Source organism: Melanostigma gelatinosum (assembly GCF_949748355.1).
Source record: "Melanostigma gelatinosum genome assembly, chromosome: 7".
Lineage (NCBI taxonomy): Eukaryota > Metazoa > Chordata > Actinopteri > Perciformes > Zoarcidae > Melanostigma > Melanostigma gelatinosum.
The window spans coordinates 23635951-23654345 of NC_136640.1; the positions used below are offsets into that span (position 1 = coordinate 23635951).

The window sequence follows — 18395 nt, forward strand, 5'->3', positions numbered from 1 at the left end:
TAGCATCCTGGACATCACTGGGAATCAAAACGCCGCGGCTTTGAGAGCACTTGTTTGCAATTGTGCATTAACGTGATGAACCAATGATTTAACTTGCTGCTAGGACCACTGATTCACCAAACCTGCTTGCTTGCAGTCTGTGTTCCACCACAGTCCCCGACGCTGCTCTCATGATTCATTTTGTTTCTGAAGATAGATTTGATTTTGTAGCGAGTAACGAAGGTTTCAGGGGAAATGTATCGGAGTCAAAGTATCAGTTTTCTTTGCAAAATGTAGTAAAGTAAAAGTAAAAGTCAACAGAAATATAAATAGGAAAGTAAAGTACAGATATCCAAAAAAATGACTTAAGTGCAGTAACGAAGTATTTCTACTTCGTTACTATACACCACTGCCTAATGGTGCTTAAAACAGAAGAGGACAGCAGCGTTTTTTATAAGAAGTGGATGTCAAAAAAAAGAATAGTGAAAATCCTGATAGATAATGTGGAATTAATAGACTTCATGAAATACAATTTTGGCTGCAGTTCTCAGGAGGCGGAGCCTCTACTACCAGGGTGTGCACAGGTGTGTTGCATACAATGACTGGAATGTGATTGTTTTTTTTCTTTACCTGCCTTTCCAGTTGAATTCTGGGTGTTCTGATGACATAATGTGTACACTGCGTAGATATGTGTGCCCATACCTCCTTTATCTGCATAATTAATATTCTAAAATATTAATATAAAACTGCACGATTAATATATGAAGTAAAAACATAAGAAACTTCCAGACTATATATTATGTACACATATTATAAAGTAATTTGCATGTTTACAGAAACAAGGATTGGAACAGTCAAGAGAGTTCATTTGTGGAATGTTTTTGAACATGAAACACTTTAAAAAATCAACACGGTCAACAAACATAAAGCTCAGGTATGAACACTAGTGTATGAATTTTTGTTTGGGACTTTTTGAGTATACATAATACACATTTTATTTTGTTTCTATCTTATTATGCATTTATGAACTTGCTCTGGTTTTTTTATTTGAGTAGTTTAAGTTTAAAAAAGCAAAAAATACAACTAAAAAGTGACCCCTCTGTTTACTGATCACAGAGTTTAACTGGAGGTTGAGAACAGCTGTTGGTCAGAAGACAGGTGGCTTTATAAAAACAATGCCTCTGTGATGCTATTAATCTTTAACATCATCAGAGGAGACGACATCCACAGCGTCATGTGAGGAACTGCACTTTACACTTTGCCAGAGGAGACTGGAACAGCGAGATGTCCATCAGACGATGTGTGATCACACAGCAGAAGGAAAAACAGGGCTGCATTTAGAGGGAATTACACAAGCTGTCACAGGTAAATATCCCGACTCTTGAGGGCTCACACCCTCATACTTTTAACAGTAAGACTTCAGAGTTTAATGTATGATGAGAGACAGTTTACATGATTGCATACTAAAAACATCATATGACAGATCAACAGAACATAATGGACTCTACTCCTCATGTGACTTATTTGCTCCGATTCAGATTCAAACAGTTTGAGGTACATTTTTATTGACATTTTTTTTTATTGAATTTTGATTTAAAATTTCTCTTTAAAATGATTCAATCCCAACAGTTGCAGCATCTTATGGTCACCTATAGTCCACTATCAGTACACTTAAAGCTGCAACGTGTAATATCTAGCTACATGCTCCAAACAGATAGGGGGCAGCATTTCACCTCTACTCCAGGGTCCACACTGTCTAAATGTACAGTCATCAGTTATATCAAAATAAAACTCACAACTAACAGCAGGTCAAAATAACAGTGCTGTCTTATGATGTGTGGCGTTGGCCTGTAGTTTACGGCAGCCATCTTTGTGGTTACTGCGCCGCTAGCCGGGCGCCGTACGCAACAAGTGGCAGAAACGAGAAAAATGACTCAAAGCCAAGAGCACAAAAACTCAAGCAGCCGTAACAGCACCTCAGCACATTCACAAAAATACAGCGCTCTTGTAGTGGTACGGATAACCTGAGGGGACGAACGCTCGCTTACAATGCATCAGTGTTTCTTTGCTGTGACATCTTCAAAGTGAATGTTCAGGCGATATGTTTAGTTCTATAATCTGAATTTTAGGGCTCTGCTATTGATATAAATGATTAAGCCCTTTTCAATGTGCCACAAGAAACGCTGAATAAAAGTTCATAACAGCGACTTCCCGCAGAAGCTCTGGCCTAGGGGCCCCCGGGGGCCCTTTTGAATGTTGTGTTTACAAATGGACAAATCCTGCTCCTTCTGCCTTTAAGTGGTCAGTATGCTATTTGCAGAATGGCCCATTTCATAAAAATATATATTATATTGTAGAATTATAAATCTTGATTCATTGAGTTTTTCAATGTTGCAGTTGGTAAAGGTCATTCTGACTTAATATACTGCTTTAGTAATATATAATGATATATTAGTTTATTTATATTTTGTATCAATAATCCGAATCTGTAAAGTAATTTAAGCTGTTAAATGTAGAGTATATAGTACAATATGGGCCTCTGAGATGTAGTTGAGCAGAAGTAGAAAGTAGCATAAAATGGAAATACTCAAGTACGTCAAGATTGTACTTTAGTACTGCACTTGAATAATTGTACCTACATTCCACCACATAGCCCTGCTATGAATCCAGCTGTCACCGAGTCTTTTACAGCTCGTGAGCCATAAAAACACACCTGACTCTCGTTTCCTCTGCAGGATCAAAATGTTAACCAGATGGTTAACTCTCACAGCCCTTCTGGCCGCCTCAGCAAATCCAGACAGAGCAGCTATTGGCCCTCTGACCGTCGCACTAACCCGCCGGGTCAAAGGTCATCCAGAGGTAGAGCTGACTCTGAACTGTGGAGACGGAAAGAACGCAGGTCAGTGAGGAGGGTCGGACAGAGTCCTGCCTCCACACCTGAGACTAATTCTACGTCCTTTAATTCACCTGAACAATCCACTCAGTATGAATGCAAGATGTCCTCTGTTCCACTGAATGATTATCCAGGAAGATGCATTTCAAATTCAAATCTATCAGATTATGATATAAGGAACAACTAGTGAAATAGGCATGACACACTGTATTAGTAATGATATCGAGACAAAATTAAAATGACATACATGACACGTATCATGTTGTTTCGTCAGGAATGACGTCCTAAATATATCATAAATACAATTTATTCATACAAGTGTCGTCATGCTAAATATCAGCAGATTGATACCTACTGAAATCTGCAAAACAGCTCATGTAGTCACTGTAGTTTGTAATAAACAACTCAAACAGGAGGAAGTAGTGCACATTTTGGGGACTCTATTTAGCGGCGGATTAATCCACATTTGGTGGTCTCGTGAGAATGTGTGACCGCAGGACGATGAATGTGTGTGTGTGTGTGTGTGTTCATGATGATGAAGAAACATGAGCAACAACGTGGCTCTGTCGATATGATACACACCAAGTGTTACAGTAAGACAAATATTAAATATGACCAGAGTTATCGTTTAATTTCAGATTCAACACGGCGGTCACACCGTCAGCTCTAAAACCTCACCTGTAACCGTCCTTCTTTCATGTGCAGGTGTGGTCCAGTACTGGCACACCCCCTTTGGAGACCTCCAGACCCCCGGTTCCCACGGGAAACCGGACCCCGTCTTTGTGCAGCGCGACGGGAGCCTGACGATCCCCGACACCAGCAGCCTACACAGCGGCATGTACTACTGCCTCCTGCGGCACACGGGGGGAACTACACTGTGGTCGTACGAGCTCCATGTTGACAGCGAATATAAGCGAAGCGATGCGTTCAGGTTCAGGAGGGATGTTGGGTCCCCGGAGGAGAGGCAGGTGGGAGTCTCAGACGGTCAGTTTGCGGGAGCTGTGGCGGCTTCAGTGCTGTTGACGTTTGTGGTGGGCTTCAGCGCTGGAGCTCTGACCAGGACTCCGGTTCTCAGGTGCGTTCAGGCCCCCGTACATCCCAGATTCTTCTTCAAACCGGGATCAGACTCCCGAAAAATCTGGCGACACTCTGGTTAAATCATTTTTCAGATTTTACGTCGGTAAATGCCCAAAACAGGATGTTCTATTACCAGCACTTGAATGTTCACAGAAAAGTCTGCTCATTGATTTTTAAATTGCGCTGAAATAAATGTAGACCAATGGATGACCAAAAAAAAAAAAATACATTCAAGTAATGACAGAAAAAAATTGGTATGATTAGTCTTTGGAGTCCTGTCTACTTATGATACAGCCATCATATTTAAAAGACAGTTTAGCATTTTGCGGGATCTGTTGGTATAAATGGAATATAATATTAACACGTATGTTTTCTTTAGTGTATAATCACCTGAAATTAAGAATCGTGTCTTCGTTCCCTTTAGAATAAACTCATATCTACATAAGGAGCGGGTCCCCGTGATGTAGCCAGCCGCCATGTTCCTACAGTAGCCCAGAAAGGACAAACCAAACACTAGAGGGCCATTTGCGGTTTCACGACGGCTACCTCTGCCCTACACACTTGACACACTTGCTTGCAATCTGCAACCTCACCGCTAGATGGCGCCAAATCCCACACGCTGGCCCTTTAAACCTGTGGTATCTAGTTGGAAAGAGACTTCCTTCTCTATTACAGCCGCAGTTCTGATTAAGACTGGAAAGATGGCTTCAGTGCCAGGAAATACTTTGGAAAGCCAATGAGGTCATTGCTCGTCTCCTTCTCCCATGCCGTACTATGATTTAATGTCGTTTTATATCCCCAGCTGGCTTTATAAACGCCTATGTGCCTGCTCATGTGGCTATTTACACTTGAGAAATGTAAGGAAATACTAATCAATTATTTCTTCCCAGTTTATTGAATACAAAAGTTCGAACACATGTGTGGACGATGTCCTTTGCTGTATTGTAATGAAGTAATATAACAGACAGGCAAAAACAAGTGACGAATAATGACCTCGTCAATATTCCATATTTAGGTATTAATGGGGTGACAGAGCCTTCTCCATAGCTGCCCCCTCCCTCTAGAACTCTCTCCCCAAACACTTCCGAGACTGCACTGACCTTTCCATATTCAAGTCACAAATCAAAACTCACCTGTTCAAAACTGCTTTTAATGTGTGACTATTAGTGTATTTTATGTTTTTAGTGTTTGCTTTTATATATATGATGATTTTAATATAACGAGTCAAGTATTTTGAAAAGCGCTATACAAATAAAAATGATTATTAATGTATCTTTAATGCAAGATGTGTTAACTCCACCATTTCCTCTTTAGGTGTTTAGGGGCGGTCACTACAAGGTTGCAATCACCACGGCAACAACGCTGCCAAACTGACACGCAGGAGCATGGCTCTGAGGTCACCATGACAACCCTGCCGCCCACATACGACAACCAGGCCTTTAAGACGGAGTATAACGACAACGACGACTCTGCAGATTGTGCAACCGCGGAGACGACGACCACACCTCCCCCTGCCAAACCTCAGAGGAGCTTCCGGCAAAAACGACAGGAGGCGGCGCAGGACACCACGGCCTATCTAGAGGGATGTGACTACATGAAGGAGGAGGCAGGAGGAAGTCACAAGGAAAGGAATAAAGGGTGTGATGGGGAGGTAGAAGGAGAGTTATATTTGGAGGATGGCGGGAGTCACAGTGAAACAGATGAGGACAAGTGCAGTGGAGACGTAGAGGAGAAAGACGGAAGAGAGCGCAAGGAGGATTATGAGGGGTGGAGACAGGCTGAAGAGGCGGAGGAGGCAGGTGAGCAAGAGAACAGGAGCGAGGAGGAAGAGGAGAGGAGAGTAAGTGCAGAGGAGAAAGGGCGAGATCAAGAGGAGGTAAATGACAGCGAGAAGAGCGAGGAGGATGGCGAGATAGACATTTGCAGCGAAAATGGTGAGACAGGCAGTAGCAAACAGGAGGAGGGAGGGGGAGACAGGTCGTCCTCCCCGGGCCGCCGTAGCCGCGTCATCCGCCTGTACCAGTACGACGAGGACGGCCGGCGATATGGTCACCTTCCAGATGCAGAGCCGGGCCCGGCCACGAGGCTCAAGCAGCGCTCCCTGTCACTGACGCGCCTCAACGCCATCATGGCCGCAGCCTCAGCGGGGCCGCTGGACACGAAGGAAACAGGGAGCGGAGAGGAGAGGCCACACTTCCACATGGAGATATAGACCCTCCAACAGCCGACATCCTCAAAAATAAATGTATGCACATGATGGCAACAGGAAGGGTTTCGCCCCAACATGACGGGTTTCGCCCCAACATGACATCACCATCTGGATGATTCACCATGTGACTGAACCTCTGCACAGACGTTCTTCAATCATTAGTGGCTTTCATCCTTTCAGGGTTCAGGGACAATTATCAATACAATCCAGCAGGGCCTGTTTCAGAGGGCAGCTTTAACAAACCCTCAAACCCTCGGGTGTTTTCAGTTTGTTCAATCAACTCTGAATTGAGCTTGGATTTTATGATTGCTATGGCAACAGGTAAACAAAAAGGCCACGCCTCTGTAGCGATACTAATGTATGTACAGTGTTCACCCCCTTGGAGTTTTGTTGCATTGAAACCTGGAATTAAAATAGATTTATATTTGAACTTTATGTAATAGAGCAACACAAAATAATCTAAATTGGTTTAGTGAAATAAAAATAAATAAAAAGTATTTTCAAATTTTCTAAAAAATAAAAAGATGAATTAATCTTAATAATGACGCCCGTAACTAAGATTTGGTGCTACCGGTCATCTTCATAAATCACATAATTAGATAAATAAAGTCCCTATTTGTGTGATCAAGGGTTTGTTAAATAAAAGTTCCTCATCTCGCGGTTAACCGAGGGTTCTGAGACGGGGCTCAGCTGGCCTTCATAAAGTCTTCTTGAGGAAGCAGATACTGCATTACAAGTTACCAGGAAACATGCGTGTACTTAAAGTGTTCGCCATACTTCCATTTCCTTTTTATTACTGTGAAAACATCTATAAACAAGACACAAAATGGAAAAAATAGTTAAGAAAACGTAAATTCCACAACTCTCCTCTCAGTTCATTTTTTGTGTTTGTCTTTTTATCTTAAGAACATTTTCTTTTCTCAAAATGAACACCATAAAAGTGACTCAGAGAGAGAAAGGCCTGTTCCCACATGGGGATGATTCACTAGTCCATATTTGTGTGTGAGTTGTTAAAGTTTCTCAAACTGCAGGTTTTTCCCTTTTCCCTCAAACAATACAGAGTTCCTGCAGCGTTCCGTGGTTTCTGTTTTCTCTCCCCTCTTCTCCTTTTTTTGGTGTTGTGACTTCATCCGCTACGATGCCGACCAAGTCTTCTGCCACTCCACAAACTCGTCTAGCAGCACTGGCCCTGTGGACAAAAACAACAAGGACATCGATAATGTTAACATAGATCCTGCACGTTTCAATCTAGGAAATCATGTAGCAAAGTATGAACAGTGACTCTAAAAACATACAAATAAATCACTCTTACCATAGTGATCATCATTTATTCACTTCTCTGTACTATACATTGTTTTCCATAAGTCATAAGCATGAACTGGTCTCTATATAAAGAGCTGGTCAGTGTTTCCACATCTACAGAATGGATTTGTGGAACTTGTACCAGCAAATATCACTAACTATAGTTACACTTTAAGTTTGTCTTGCACTTACTAGACATCATGGCAGTGCTGACCTTTGAGGGAACCAGAGTCTAAATGGAGGAAGCTATCATATTAGCTGTGTTGCATCATGCAGTGTCGTATAACTCTTGCTCTGCTGAAGGAGAGGCAACACCAACAGAGATCTCTTCCTGCATCCACAACTAACGGCAGCAGCGGGGTCCAAAGAAATACTAGCTCCCAAAATATATAAAATGTAAAGATCTCATTATCTCTGTTAAAAGAAGAAACACATCAATATAACGACTGAAACTTATGACCAGTAGTCTATCCGCTCTAGGTGTAATGTAACCCCTTAACACAGAAGCATAAATCCATCTTACAAGATTCTAGCACCATCTATTTTTCCAGGAACAGGTGACAACATCCAATCCTGAAGTGTCTTAAAGCCTGCATTCTCTCTCCTGTCCATCAGGGGGCACCCCTCTGGTTGTATAGAAGTCTATGAGAAAATGACTACTTCTCACTTGATGTATTCCCTCAGTAAACATGAGTTTATGGTCTCACTCTCTAGTTTCAAGTCTTCTTCAATACAGCATGATGTTCATTTCGTAAATGGTCCATTTAGAGTCAACCAGACCATAAAGCAGAGTATGCTTTGGGGCGTGGCTACTGTGATTGACAGGTCACTGTCCTTGTTTTCTTCTTACAACTTCAACCCTTTCAGAGTGTTCTCAGTTCATGAAAGTTAATTGTAACAATAAAACCGTCTTATTCAGCCAGCCATTTTCTGGTGAGACTAAAGCCTCGGTGAGGACCTGCTGTACAAAACCAAGCTGTTAGCGAGTCGCTCGTAAACTCACAAGCTCCGTCTTCATCGTAGTTACTGAGGTCTGTGTTGATGGTCCTGCTGAACTCCAGAACGTTATACCACTGGTCCTTGTTCATCCCTTTGTACTTGGACTGCTGGAGGACAGATAAATGGGGGGGGGGGGGCAGTGCAGCGGGTGACTGAAAGTTGACTGTTACTTGTTTTTTCGAGAAAAATTGTTATTTTGCAAAGAAACTACTGGTGTCCCCGACAGGCCTTTTACAAGATTTCATAACGAAATACATTTTTTAAACTTTTCTCTGATCCGTCCAAACGGGTGAGAGAACGGGGATTTACCTCCAGGAACTGGTGGAAGACTGGGAAGAGTGGCCATGTTGTCTCCAGCAGCAAGGCCAGCATAGATTTAGCCGTGTCCATGTCCAAACTCCTCTGGTCCTTATCCTAAAGACAACAGTGAGTTATAATTCCCGTCTCCGTTGTGATGCTGCGACTCCTGCTGATGTCACTTTTCTACAGAGCTCTCAGGTAATGTTTAGTATGACTGTTGGAAAAAGAGGCTGCACATTCATGATATTAAAGGAGTACGCCTGCTCATCACTGCAGGAGAGTGGTTAAAACTACGAGAGGACGGGAAAAACAAGATTTTCAGAGGGTGTCAAACGAAGGAGAAAAAACCCAATAAAACCAGTAAACTCACCCTGGCGAAGTCGAAGGCGTATCTGAAGACGTTTTTGAAGACTACAGAGTCGCTGAGCTCACCGCGCAGGTAATCCAGTTTGCTCTGTAACCTCTCCGTGCAGTCACACCTGCAAGTAGGTGAAGGGCCACACGCATCACAAGCAGTCACAGCTCAATGGGTTCTTCTTACAGGTCTAATCACCACTAAAGACTGAGAGGTGTCGGCAGAAATAAGATAAATGTGGGTCTTACGAGCAAGAGAAGTCTCAGTCGTTTTCAGACACACAACAGTTAAAAAGTGACTTACTGTAGTAATGTCATTCCCCTGAGCCACTCCTCTTTTGTGAAGAATCCCATACTTGCTGCTTCTAGATGCCAGGCTAGCACCAACATGATAATCTGCGAGAAGAAGAGAGGAGAAGCATTTAATCTGTGCAAACGTTTAAATCAAACACTGGTGCATGTGCACAGGGTTCTGTCTCCCAGTGGAATCTTTCTACAGTTTGCAAGACGGTGGACATGAAGGAGAGTTGAGCACAAAACTAGTTTTGAACACACTCTTCATTTAAATAAAACCGCTCTGGGTGTTGTAAAACCTAATCGCGTCACAGCGTATGAAGCTTCATGAATAAGTTTGAAGTAGGAGTGACTTTAGTGCTCAGGTTCACTCTCAACACGACTGACCCTGAGACGCTTGAGAAATACCCAGGTGAGGGATAAGTGGTCTCACATTCTCTGGTTCCACGCCGATGTCTTCACAGAACTTCTCCATGGCCTCCGGACCGACCACCTTGTCGGGGCCGGCGTACGCCTGGAACCAGGCCAGGCACTTCTTATTGGAGAACAGCTTCTCAGTGATGACGGGCCTCGCACCTCGGATCTGAGGTCGGGTGAAACTGCAACGCGCACCAGAGCTTTGGGTTCATAGATTACACGACACTTTTACAATCAATGAATGTCATACTGATTTTGTCCTTAAATATAAAAAATTGAGGAGAAAAAAAGTCCTCTGGAGCTATCAGGAATTTCTGACAGCTGCGATAAATCAAAGAATGTCTTAATTGTTCACAAGAGGGCAGAGTGGTGGGATGGATCAAATACACGAGTACGCCTTGAAAAACTATGGTAGGGGCAATGTTTTTAACTGGCTACGCATCAATATCTGCCGATAGGTTAATTTATTATGGGCGCCATGTTAACCAGTGTCCCGTAAATAGGTGTCGGTCTCTCTCAAAAGCAAAATTAAACTAAACTGACATCCCTAGAAAACAGTCAACTGAAACTTGTTGAAGCGTTAAGAAAAGGCCACCACATAAGACCCAGCAACGCCATCCTGACTGTTACATACAGGTGACTCGTGGGAATTCACACATGACACTGGCATGCGTTTCCCCTACTATTATACATACACACACCAAACTGTGTGATATACCGCAAAAGAAAATATGTAAGATACAAAAACAATTCAGAGTGGGTGACGTTTCATGCACTGCAGATGGATGACCAGAGAGGACAGACAGGCGTCACTCACTCACACTGTAACTTTGTGTCTGCTTACTTTGTGATTTTAGACTTTCGCTCATTGTCATCTGCATCAGGATTCTTCCTCTTCTTCTTCACAGGCATCACTGAACCTTTAGTGGGCTTCACTAGCTGGGCTACACATTAGGAAAACCACATGTTGTCAAACACCTCCCCATGACAATACAAGGCAATGATCTATTTAAGGAGGAAGGTCATACCTGTGTACTTCTGGCTGCCTTGTCCATTCAACTCTACGATATTCTAGAACAAAAGAAAGACAAAGGTTCCTGCACAACACTTTCATAATCTGGTATGGATTATACATAATCCTTCATCCAATCAGAGGCCAGAGAACAAGAGTGCAGCTGTGTTCTCACTGTTTAAATGTTGCACTACATTGGCTTTGTACGCCATATCAAAGTGTTGACAATAACACTGGTACTTTCAATATGTTTAGAAAGAAATTTAAAAAAACTTAACATGACAATGGGTCAATTCTGACTTGTTGACATGACGACATACCGTTACGCACAGCAGCAACAAGTATGCCTGAAAGCAAAACTGCCAGCTCGACAAAAAGAATGTATGAATAAAGAATAAAATGAATGAATCTGAATGTGTCAAAATAAATGCATGCTCGTGTGTGTGCGGGGTCTGATGGTAGGCACTGAGTGACAAGTTACAGCAGGAGAATAAATAAAATATCTACATTGTGGAGTTAAAAGAAGAGTCAACAGTAACTTCTTTGTTTCGATATTTACTTTAGATTTGTGGTCAATATCATTTTATTGTATTATTTATATTTCATACCAGATCTGAATCTCGGTTTCTGTTGTTTGCAAACTAAATACGTGATCTTTGTACAGAGTATTTGCAAACTGATAAATTAATGTTAATATAAAACTACAACACTTAATTGTACACAGCTGCTCAAAACTTTGGGGTCACCTGCCACAGTAGCCTGATTATATTGAGTCAGCTGTCTGAGAGGACGACTCCATACGTCTGAATGGTCTTTCATGCTTTTATCTTGTAGAACGTCCTCTGTACTGAGATGTTTTGTTTAGTATATGGAGATCAGAACTCTTTACAACGGTTCAACCAGACTGACAACAGAAAGAGACAAAGATCCTCTGAGCAGCAGCTGAATAAGAACAGAATAAATCAGTCACTGGAGAAACAAACTGGAAGCTTGACATCAAAATGTGAGCAGATTTGAAACAGGAACAGCTTCCTGTTTCAGTGTCTCAAAGTAATGTCACCTGTAACACGCTGATACATTAACAGCTGTTCTGCTTTAGCATAGAGAAGTGTTTGGGGTAAAACACTATTCTTTCCTGTCATGTAACACTGTGGAGACATCGACTTTCCGCAAGTTTCTAACTATTTCATTCTTCTTCTTTTGTGGCAGAAAGTATGTCAAATGCAAATAAAACATTTTGGTGTCTGAATTATACTGTTTTTATCTCCATTTATTGAAGGAAAGTATTTTGTCATGCTGTCAAGAGTAAGATCATCACAGAAATACCTTAAATTATATTCATATTATTTTTGGGTCATATCGCCCAACCCCATCGCCCACTACATTAAAAAAATAAACATGACTACTTACAAGCTTGTCCAGCGTTACTGATGACTGAGAGATGGTGCGGACTGTTCCTCAGCGTGGACAACTGAATCAATACAGGCAAGATATCATCAGCACTCAGGGAACACGCTGTACATTACTTATTAAAACCTGGAGGGAAATTGTAGTCAGTGATTGACAGCATCTCATTATTAAACATAATCTATAGTCCTGAATTGGCTGCATACATGTAAACATAAGACTATTTGTGTTTTGCTTTAATATTAATTCATCTAAATCTATGAATGGATGCCTGAGCTGAGCTGCTGCTCCTGCTCCTCCTCCTCCTCCTCCTCCTCCTCCTGGGACACACACACACACTTCAGCTACAACACACTTCTTTCAGACTGTCCACAATAGTTGTGGAAGAGCATAAGTGGGTAAAGAGAAAACACCACACAAGTGTTATTATTTTTAAACACAAAAGCAGCTGATTTATTGGGGAATCACTGCTTTAGTGTGAGTGAGATGATGACACACTGTCCAGTTGTTTTAATCCAAGACATTGACAATGAATCTTGGAATGAGTATGTAGACTCGTGCTGTATAAAGCAGGTTTAGACACAGAGGCCACCTTCAATTACAGATGTTAGTGAGCCAGCAGCTGTCACAAGTAGGACAAATGTCAGCATTTTCTGAGTAACGTTGAATAATACGTTGAATACGTCCGTTTAAACACGGGTTTAACGTGGCATTTGGTCGGTTCAAATGCTATTATCTGTAGGAGTAACTATTCTTCTTTACTTTAGTTTAAGTATTAATACCGTATTGTTAAAAAAAGGTAAATTACAAGTACCTCGAATTTGTACCTAGGTAACGTTACAGTATTTGTGTAAATGTAACGTTACTCCACCACAGTTCAACGCGGACATTGCGTAGGAGCAAAACAGGCTTTATATAACACACGTTTACAAGGACGAAGGCCTTCACGACTAGAGTATGTTAGAACTAAAGACTACGTGCTGTAACATTAACCGTTAACTTGTAGTTAGTAGAAGAGATGGCTCATTTAACATAATAAAACATGTAAACAAACCCAGTGTTTCCGTTACATATTTCAGTGAAAAATCAGAAGGAATGTGTCAAGATTATTTCTAACATTCATTCATCACACAACATCGGGCCAAACGTGTGTCACGTTAGTAAAAACAGGATTGTACACTGTAACGACTGTTTTAACGTTAAGTTACCGTTAATTAAAACGGCTTTGGACCTGTTAGCTTCACATAGCTAACTAGGTTAGGATAACTAGATTATACAACTCGGACCAGAACCCGCCTCTGGTTGTCGATTAAACACCACAGAAACATTAAATACAACACCAAACATACATTGTTAGTATTACATTATTCTGGGGTCTTCGATGCTAGGACACTTCTTTTGTCTGTTAGCTAGCGGAGCACCACGGGTGTCACAGCTAGCGTTAACGTCACACTGCTAACGTTAGCTAATTTGTCAACACACGCGTCAAAGGCTCACAAACCCACCAGTTAAAGCGAAGTACGAACGAGTTATTTGTTTTAATAATCGACAATAGAAGAAGTCATTAAAATACGTCCAAACTCTTACCTCTTACACTTGGGCTGACAAATCAGTTCCACCTGCTTCTGGTACACCGGGTTCCTTCTGTCGCCGGCGTTTCCGGGGAGCGGACGATACCACCGGGGCGCTTTATGGGGGTGTAACGCGAAACAACGTTTCCATGTCTATGGTAGTCTTTGCATTCACACTCGTTTAGAAAACAATATGTTCAATCTTCTCTAAATAACCGCTAGTAGTGAAACCGGCATTTCTTTGAAGGAGCAGTCCGTTATTTTTGGCACCTAGCGCTCAGATGTTGCTCAGAGGATGAGACTCAAACGTGATCAAACACACTGGAGCTATCAGACATAGTATCATTTAATTGTTGGAATGCTGTTAAGCATTCCAACTATTGTTATCCTGTTTCTTTATTGTTGGAATGCTGTTAAGCATTCCAACTATTGTCCTTGTAGAAAAAATACTGTGGAATCCCATAGATTTCCACATTTGACACGGAAGCCGTTAATTGAGAGGAAAACCAACTTTCTGCTCCATAGAGACCAATGTTAAATTTTGCTTCAAAAACATCTTCCACAGAACACGGTACCCCATTTCTAGATTTCTAATCGCCAATTAAGCCACATTTTTTACACGACAGACACAATTTTTACAGGATCTGTTCTTCAACTCATCCTTCCTTGCACTTATTAATATCGGAGCAATAGGAGCTACGGTTATGGGAGTTTTGAGGATTTGTTTGAGAGGTGTTTCCCTGTTTTATCTCCATGAAATGGCTTCAGGCACACAGGTGTTCGCGATTGAGCCAATTAGTGATGTTGATAAACACACAGACTCACGCACACATACACTCCTCTCCCTCTCTCTCTGTGTCTCAGTCAGTCATTCAGTTCTTAGGGATCTTTAGAGGTCTCTCTCTCTCTCTCACTCACTCACTCACTCATTCTTTTCTCTCTCTCTCTCATTCTTTCTTCTCTCTCTCTCTCTCTCTCTCTCTCTCACTCACTCACTCACTCACTCATTCTTTTCTCTCTCTCTCTCTCTCTCACTCACTCATTCTTTCCTCCCTCTCTCTCTCTCTCTCTCCTCTCTCACTCACTCACTCACTCACTCACTCACTCACTCACTCACTCACTCACTCATTCTTTCTTCTCTCTCTCTCTCACTCATTATTTCTTCTCTCTCTCTCTCTCACTCATTCTTTCTTCTCTCTCTCTCACTCATTCTTTCTTCTCTCTCTCTCTCACTCATTCTTTCTTCTCTCTCTCTCTCTCTCTCTCATTATTTCTTCTCTCTCTCTCTCTCACTCATTCTTTCTTCTCTCTCTCTCACAAATTCTTTCTTGTCAACGGGCGCCCCACCTGCCTGTCCTCTTTATTCAGGCTAGATAAAACCTGTTTATATCAACTCCTGTCTCCTGTGGTCTTGCGTTTGGGTCCTACCTGTGAACTCCTGTGACACATGACATCTGGAAATTACTGCACATGACTGAAAATTATTGCAAACTGCTTTATTACGATGTATTGAACACTCTTAGTGATACAAAAGTGAATATATAGTATATGTTACATAGTATATAAAATTTGAATAGAGCAGTGCAAAATCTGGTTCCAAAAATCAGAATTTTGTTTGAAATTCTGTACTCAGACCTCATTTTATGCTGGCCTGCTAAGTAAAATTAGCTTGGACTACAAACCTGTTATTCTATGACTGGAGTGATTTTAGGGTTCATTAGGCATTATTAAAAAAAAAAAAAAGGTCAATGCAGGTGCTTTTTTTCAGGTGCACATGAAACTTTTTCAGTTTGAGCTGTGCCATAAGTGTATCAGTTATTAACCAGTAACATACACAATTACATGATGAACACATCTCACAAGTGTTACCTGTATTCTGGAATCAAAATCATTAAAATAGACCTTTTAGTTAGAGCTGGGGACTCTGAGTATGGGAATGCAATTTTCGAGCAGAGGCCTAAAAATAGGGCTATAAAGGTTTTCTAGGAACCTTTGATTTTTGTTAATTACCTTGCACCACCTTCGCCCAGCCTGCCCTAGTGACTCCTCATGACATTACAGTAGACAGACTGATAGAAAGAGGGATGAAAGAAAGGATGGTTGCACTCTCTGAAAACTGGTTTCAGCTCTCCCATTTAGTTTACTCTTGTTCAGTATTTTTACACAGTTGACAGTTTTTACCTGATTAAATTCATTTTTGTATAGCCTAAAATGACAAAGTTGCCTTAGAGGTCTTTACAATCAGTACACATGCGACATCCTCTGTCCCGGAACTCTCACATCGGAACAAGCAAAACCCTTTAACGGGGAGAAAAGAGGGAGAGACCTGTGGGAGAGCAACAGAGGAGGGATCCCTCTCCCAGGATGGACAACAGTGCAATAGATGTCATGTGTACAAAATGAACAGCATAACAGAGTTACAACACATATGACAGAACCACGGCAGGAGGCAAGACCATAGTCCAGGTATAACCAGGATCCACGGAAACCTGCGAGGCGAGAAAGCACAGCGTCTCCAGGGAAGAAGCAAAGTTAGTAATGTGTGTTGAAGGTATCGTGTCAGACAAAGAGTCAGTCAGACAGACGGCGTCAGAAAAAAAAGTCAGACAGAGTGAGACAGAAAGTCGGTAAGACTCATAGACAGACAGCGTCAGAGAGACAGTCACACAGAAAGTCAGTCAGACAGTAAGTCATTAAGACAGACAGAAAGTCAGACAGACAGAGTCAGAGAGACGGTGTGACAAGGACCCTCTCCATTGCAGGCATTTGTGGACTGTTCGAGACAATAAGAGACTCACACACAGAGTTGAATGTTTATTGTATGATTTCTGATGTGGTCTCAGGAGTAATTATTGAAGGTCGGGCCTGTAGACGCAAACATATTAGTAGTTTAGTTATCTTTAACTAAAATGATTGAATATATTAATAGTGCTGTCAAATAGCCTGCATGTTCAAAGCACTTATCTCTGCTGTGTCTCCTCTCCAGGGTGTTCGTCCTAAAAGAGTCCACAGGGTACAAGAGCACCATTTCATAGTTCCGGGAAGGTACCATGTGGTAATTACTAGAGGGGTGGTAGGAATATTGAATTCTCTATTCGGGCCGGATATGATCTCTATGGTGATGTCTTACCACCATAGAGATCATATAGATAATTGACCTCAGAATGTTAGGCATCTATTTTAATGTATTGTTGTAGATTAGGGGATTGTGTTGTAGAGTAAGGAGCAGAGTCACCTATCTTACAGTGATGTGGAGGTCCTCGTTAGTGGCAGGCTATATAAGGCTGCCATAATCATTACATCTAGTGCTGTCACGTACTCTCTGTGTCCGTCCTCCTGCTTCCGAAGTCCGGCCGCTGCGTGCCAGCCTAACGGACGGACAGAAAATCACACAGAAAGTCAGACAGAGATGGACAGAATGTCAGAGAGAATGTTGGACAGAAAGTCAGAGAGACAGACAGAAAAATCACAGAAACAGACCGTTACGTTCCCCTTTTTGGCATCTAAGGGATGCGGGGAGTAACGGTTCCCGGGGAAAGAGAGACTGAGCAATGATGACGGTTTAACAAAAGAGTATTTATTGTGAAAAGGCCAGCTGCCTGCACGGCAGCAGAAAAAACTACTTTCTTATAGAAAGAAAGCGACACTATACATACAACAGCCCACACGACTGGAACAAAGGTGCCAATGGTCCACAGCAACACACACGCAGCTCCACCACTACGCATTGCTCAAGGCTTGTCAGCTCCACACAGACTCACTACTGTGGTCTGCCCAGGAGAGGTTGTCCTTCAGGAGCTCCTCTCCCCTTATCCACCGCTGACCGCGATTGTCCGCAGCCACGTCCAATCAGCCGCTGCAGCTTGCATCCGGGACAGAGGGTTGCACTCGAGAAGACAGAGGGAGAGCACAAACACGGCACGTAACGCAGACAGAAAAATCACACAGAGACACAGACAGAAAGTCAGGCAGGAAGTCAGAGAGACAGACAGAGTCAACCAGAGTCAAGCAGAAAGTCAAAGAGAGATTGTAATCATTGGGCCGTTTATCGAACAGTTACAAAAGTCCTCTTTATCCGATCCTACCACCACCAGAGGATCATAGAGGTTTATTCTGGGACTTATAAAACCATTACAAAAGTCCTCTTCATCCGATCCACCACCAGAGGATCATGGAAGGTTATCCAGGGACTTAATATAGAGTCATATACAACCCTTTATCAACTGTCAACCTCTCCTTTACGGTATGAATAAAGAGTCAGGCAGAAAGTCAAAGAGACAGATAGAGTCAGGCAGAAAGTCAGAGAGACAGACGGACAGAAAGTCAGACAAAACATCAGAGGGACAGACAGAGTCAGAGAGACAGACAGATTCAGACAGAAAGACAGAGTCAACCAGAGTCAAGCAGAAAGTCAAAGAGACAGATAGTCAAGCAGAAAGTCAAAGAGAGATTGTAATCATTGGGCCGTTTATCGAACAGTTACAAAAGTCCTCTTAATCCGATCCACCACCAGAGGCTCATAGAAGGTTATCCAGGGACTTAATATCGAGTCATATACAACCCTTTATCAACTATCAATCT

At 42.1% G+C, this 18395-nt stretch overlaps 2 protein-coding genes across 3 annotated transcripts; one reads left to right on the forward strand and one right to left on the reverse strand.

Annotated features, from left to right (window-relative positions):
• Positions 1–2556: 2556 nt before the first annotated feature.
• On the forward strand, positions 2557–6787 carry LOC306780100 (uncharacterized protein; the record flags this gene model as incomplete). The annotated part of the gene is made up of 4 exons (XM_079272309.1): positions 2557–2570; positions 2715–2878; positions 3578–3947; positions 5264–6787. The coding sequence occupies 4 exons, from the start codon at positions 2557–2559 to the stop codon at positions 6159–6161; spliced, it is 1446 nt and encodes a 481-aa protein (XP_079128435.1). The 3' UTR covers positions 6162–6787.
• Positions 6788–6925: 138 nt separating this feature from the next.
• On the reverse strand, positions 6926–13905 carry dcun1d5 (DCN1, defective in cullin neddylation 1, domain containing 5). Of its 2 annotated transcripts, none has more exons than XM_079272491.1 (10): positions 13831–13905; positions 12247–12307; positions 10853–10895; positions 10669–10768; positions 9841–10006; positions 9418–9509; positions 9130–9238; positions 8769–8873; positions 8464–8566; positions 6926–7347 (listed from the first exon to the last, which is right to left on the reverse strand). In XM_079272491.1, exons 4-10 carry the CDS (start codon positions 10734–10736, stop codon positions 7292–7294), a joined length of 699 nt encoding a protein of 232 aa, XP_079128617.1. In that variant the 5' UTR covers positions 10737–10768; positions 10853–10895; positions 12247–12307; positions 13831–13905; the 3' UTR covers positions 6926–7291. The 2 variants fall into 2 exon arrangements, with proteins under 2 accessions (XP_079128617.1, XP_079128616.1); XM_079272490.1 differs by having other exon boundaries at positions 9841–10024.
• Positions 13906–18395: the final 4490 nt, after the last annotated feature.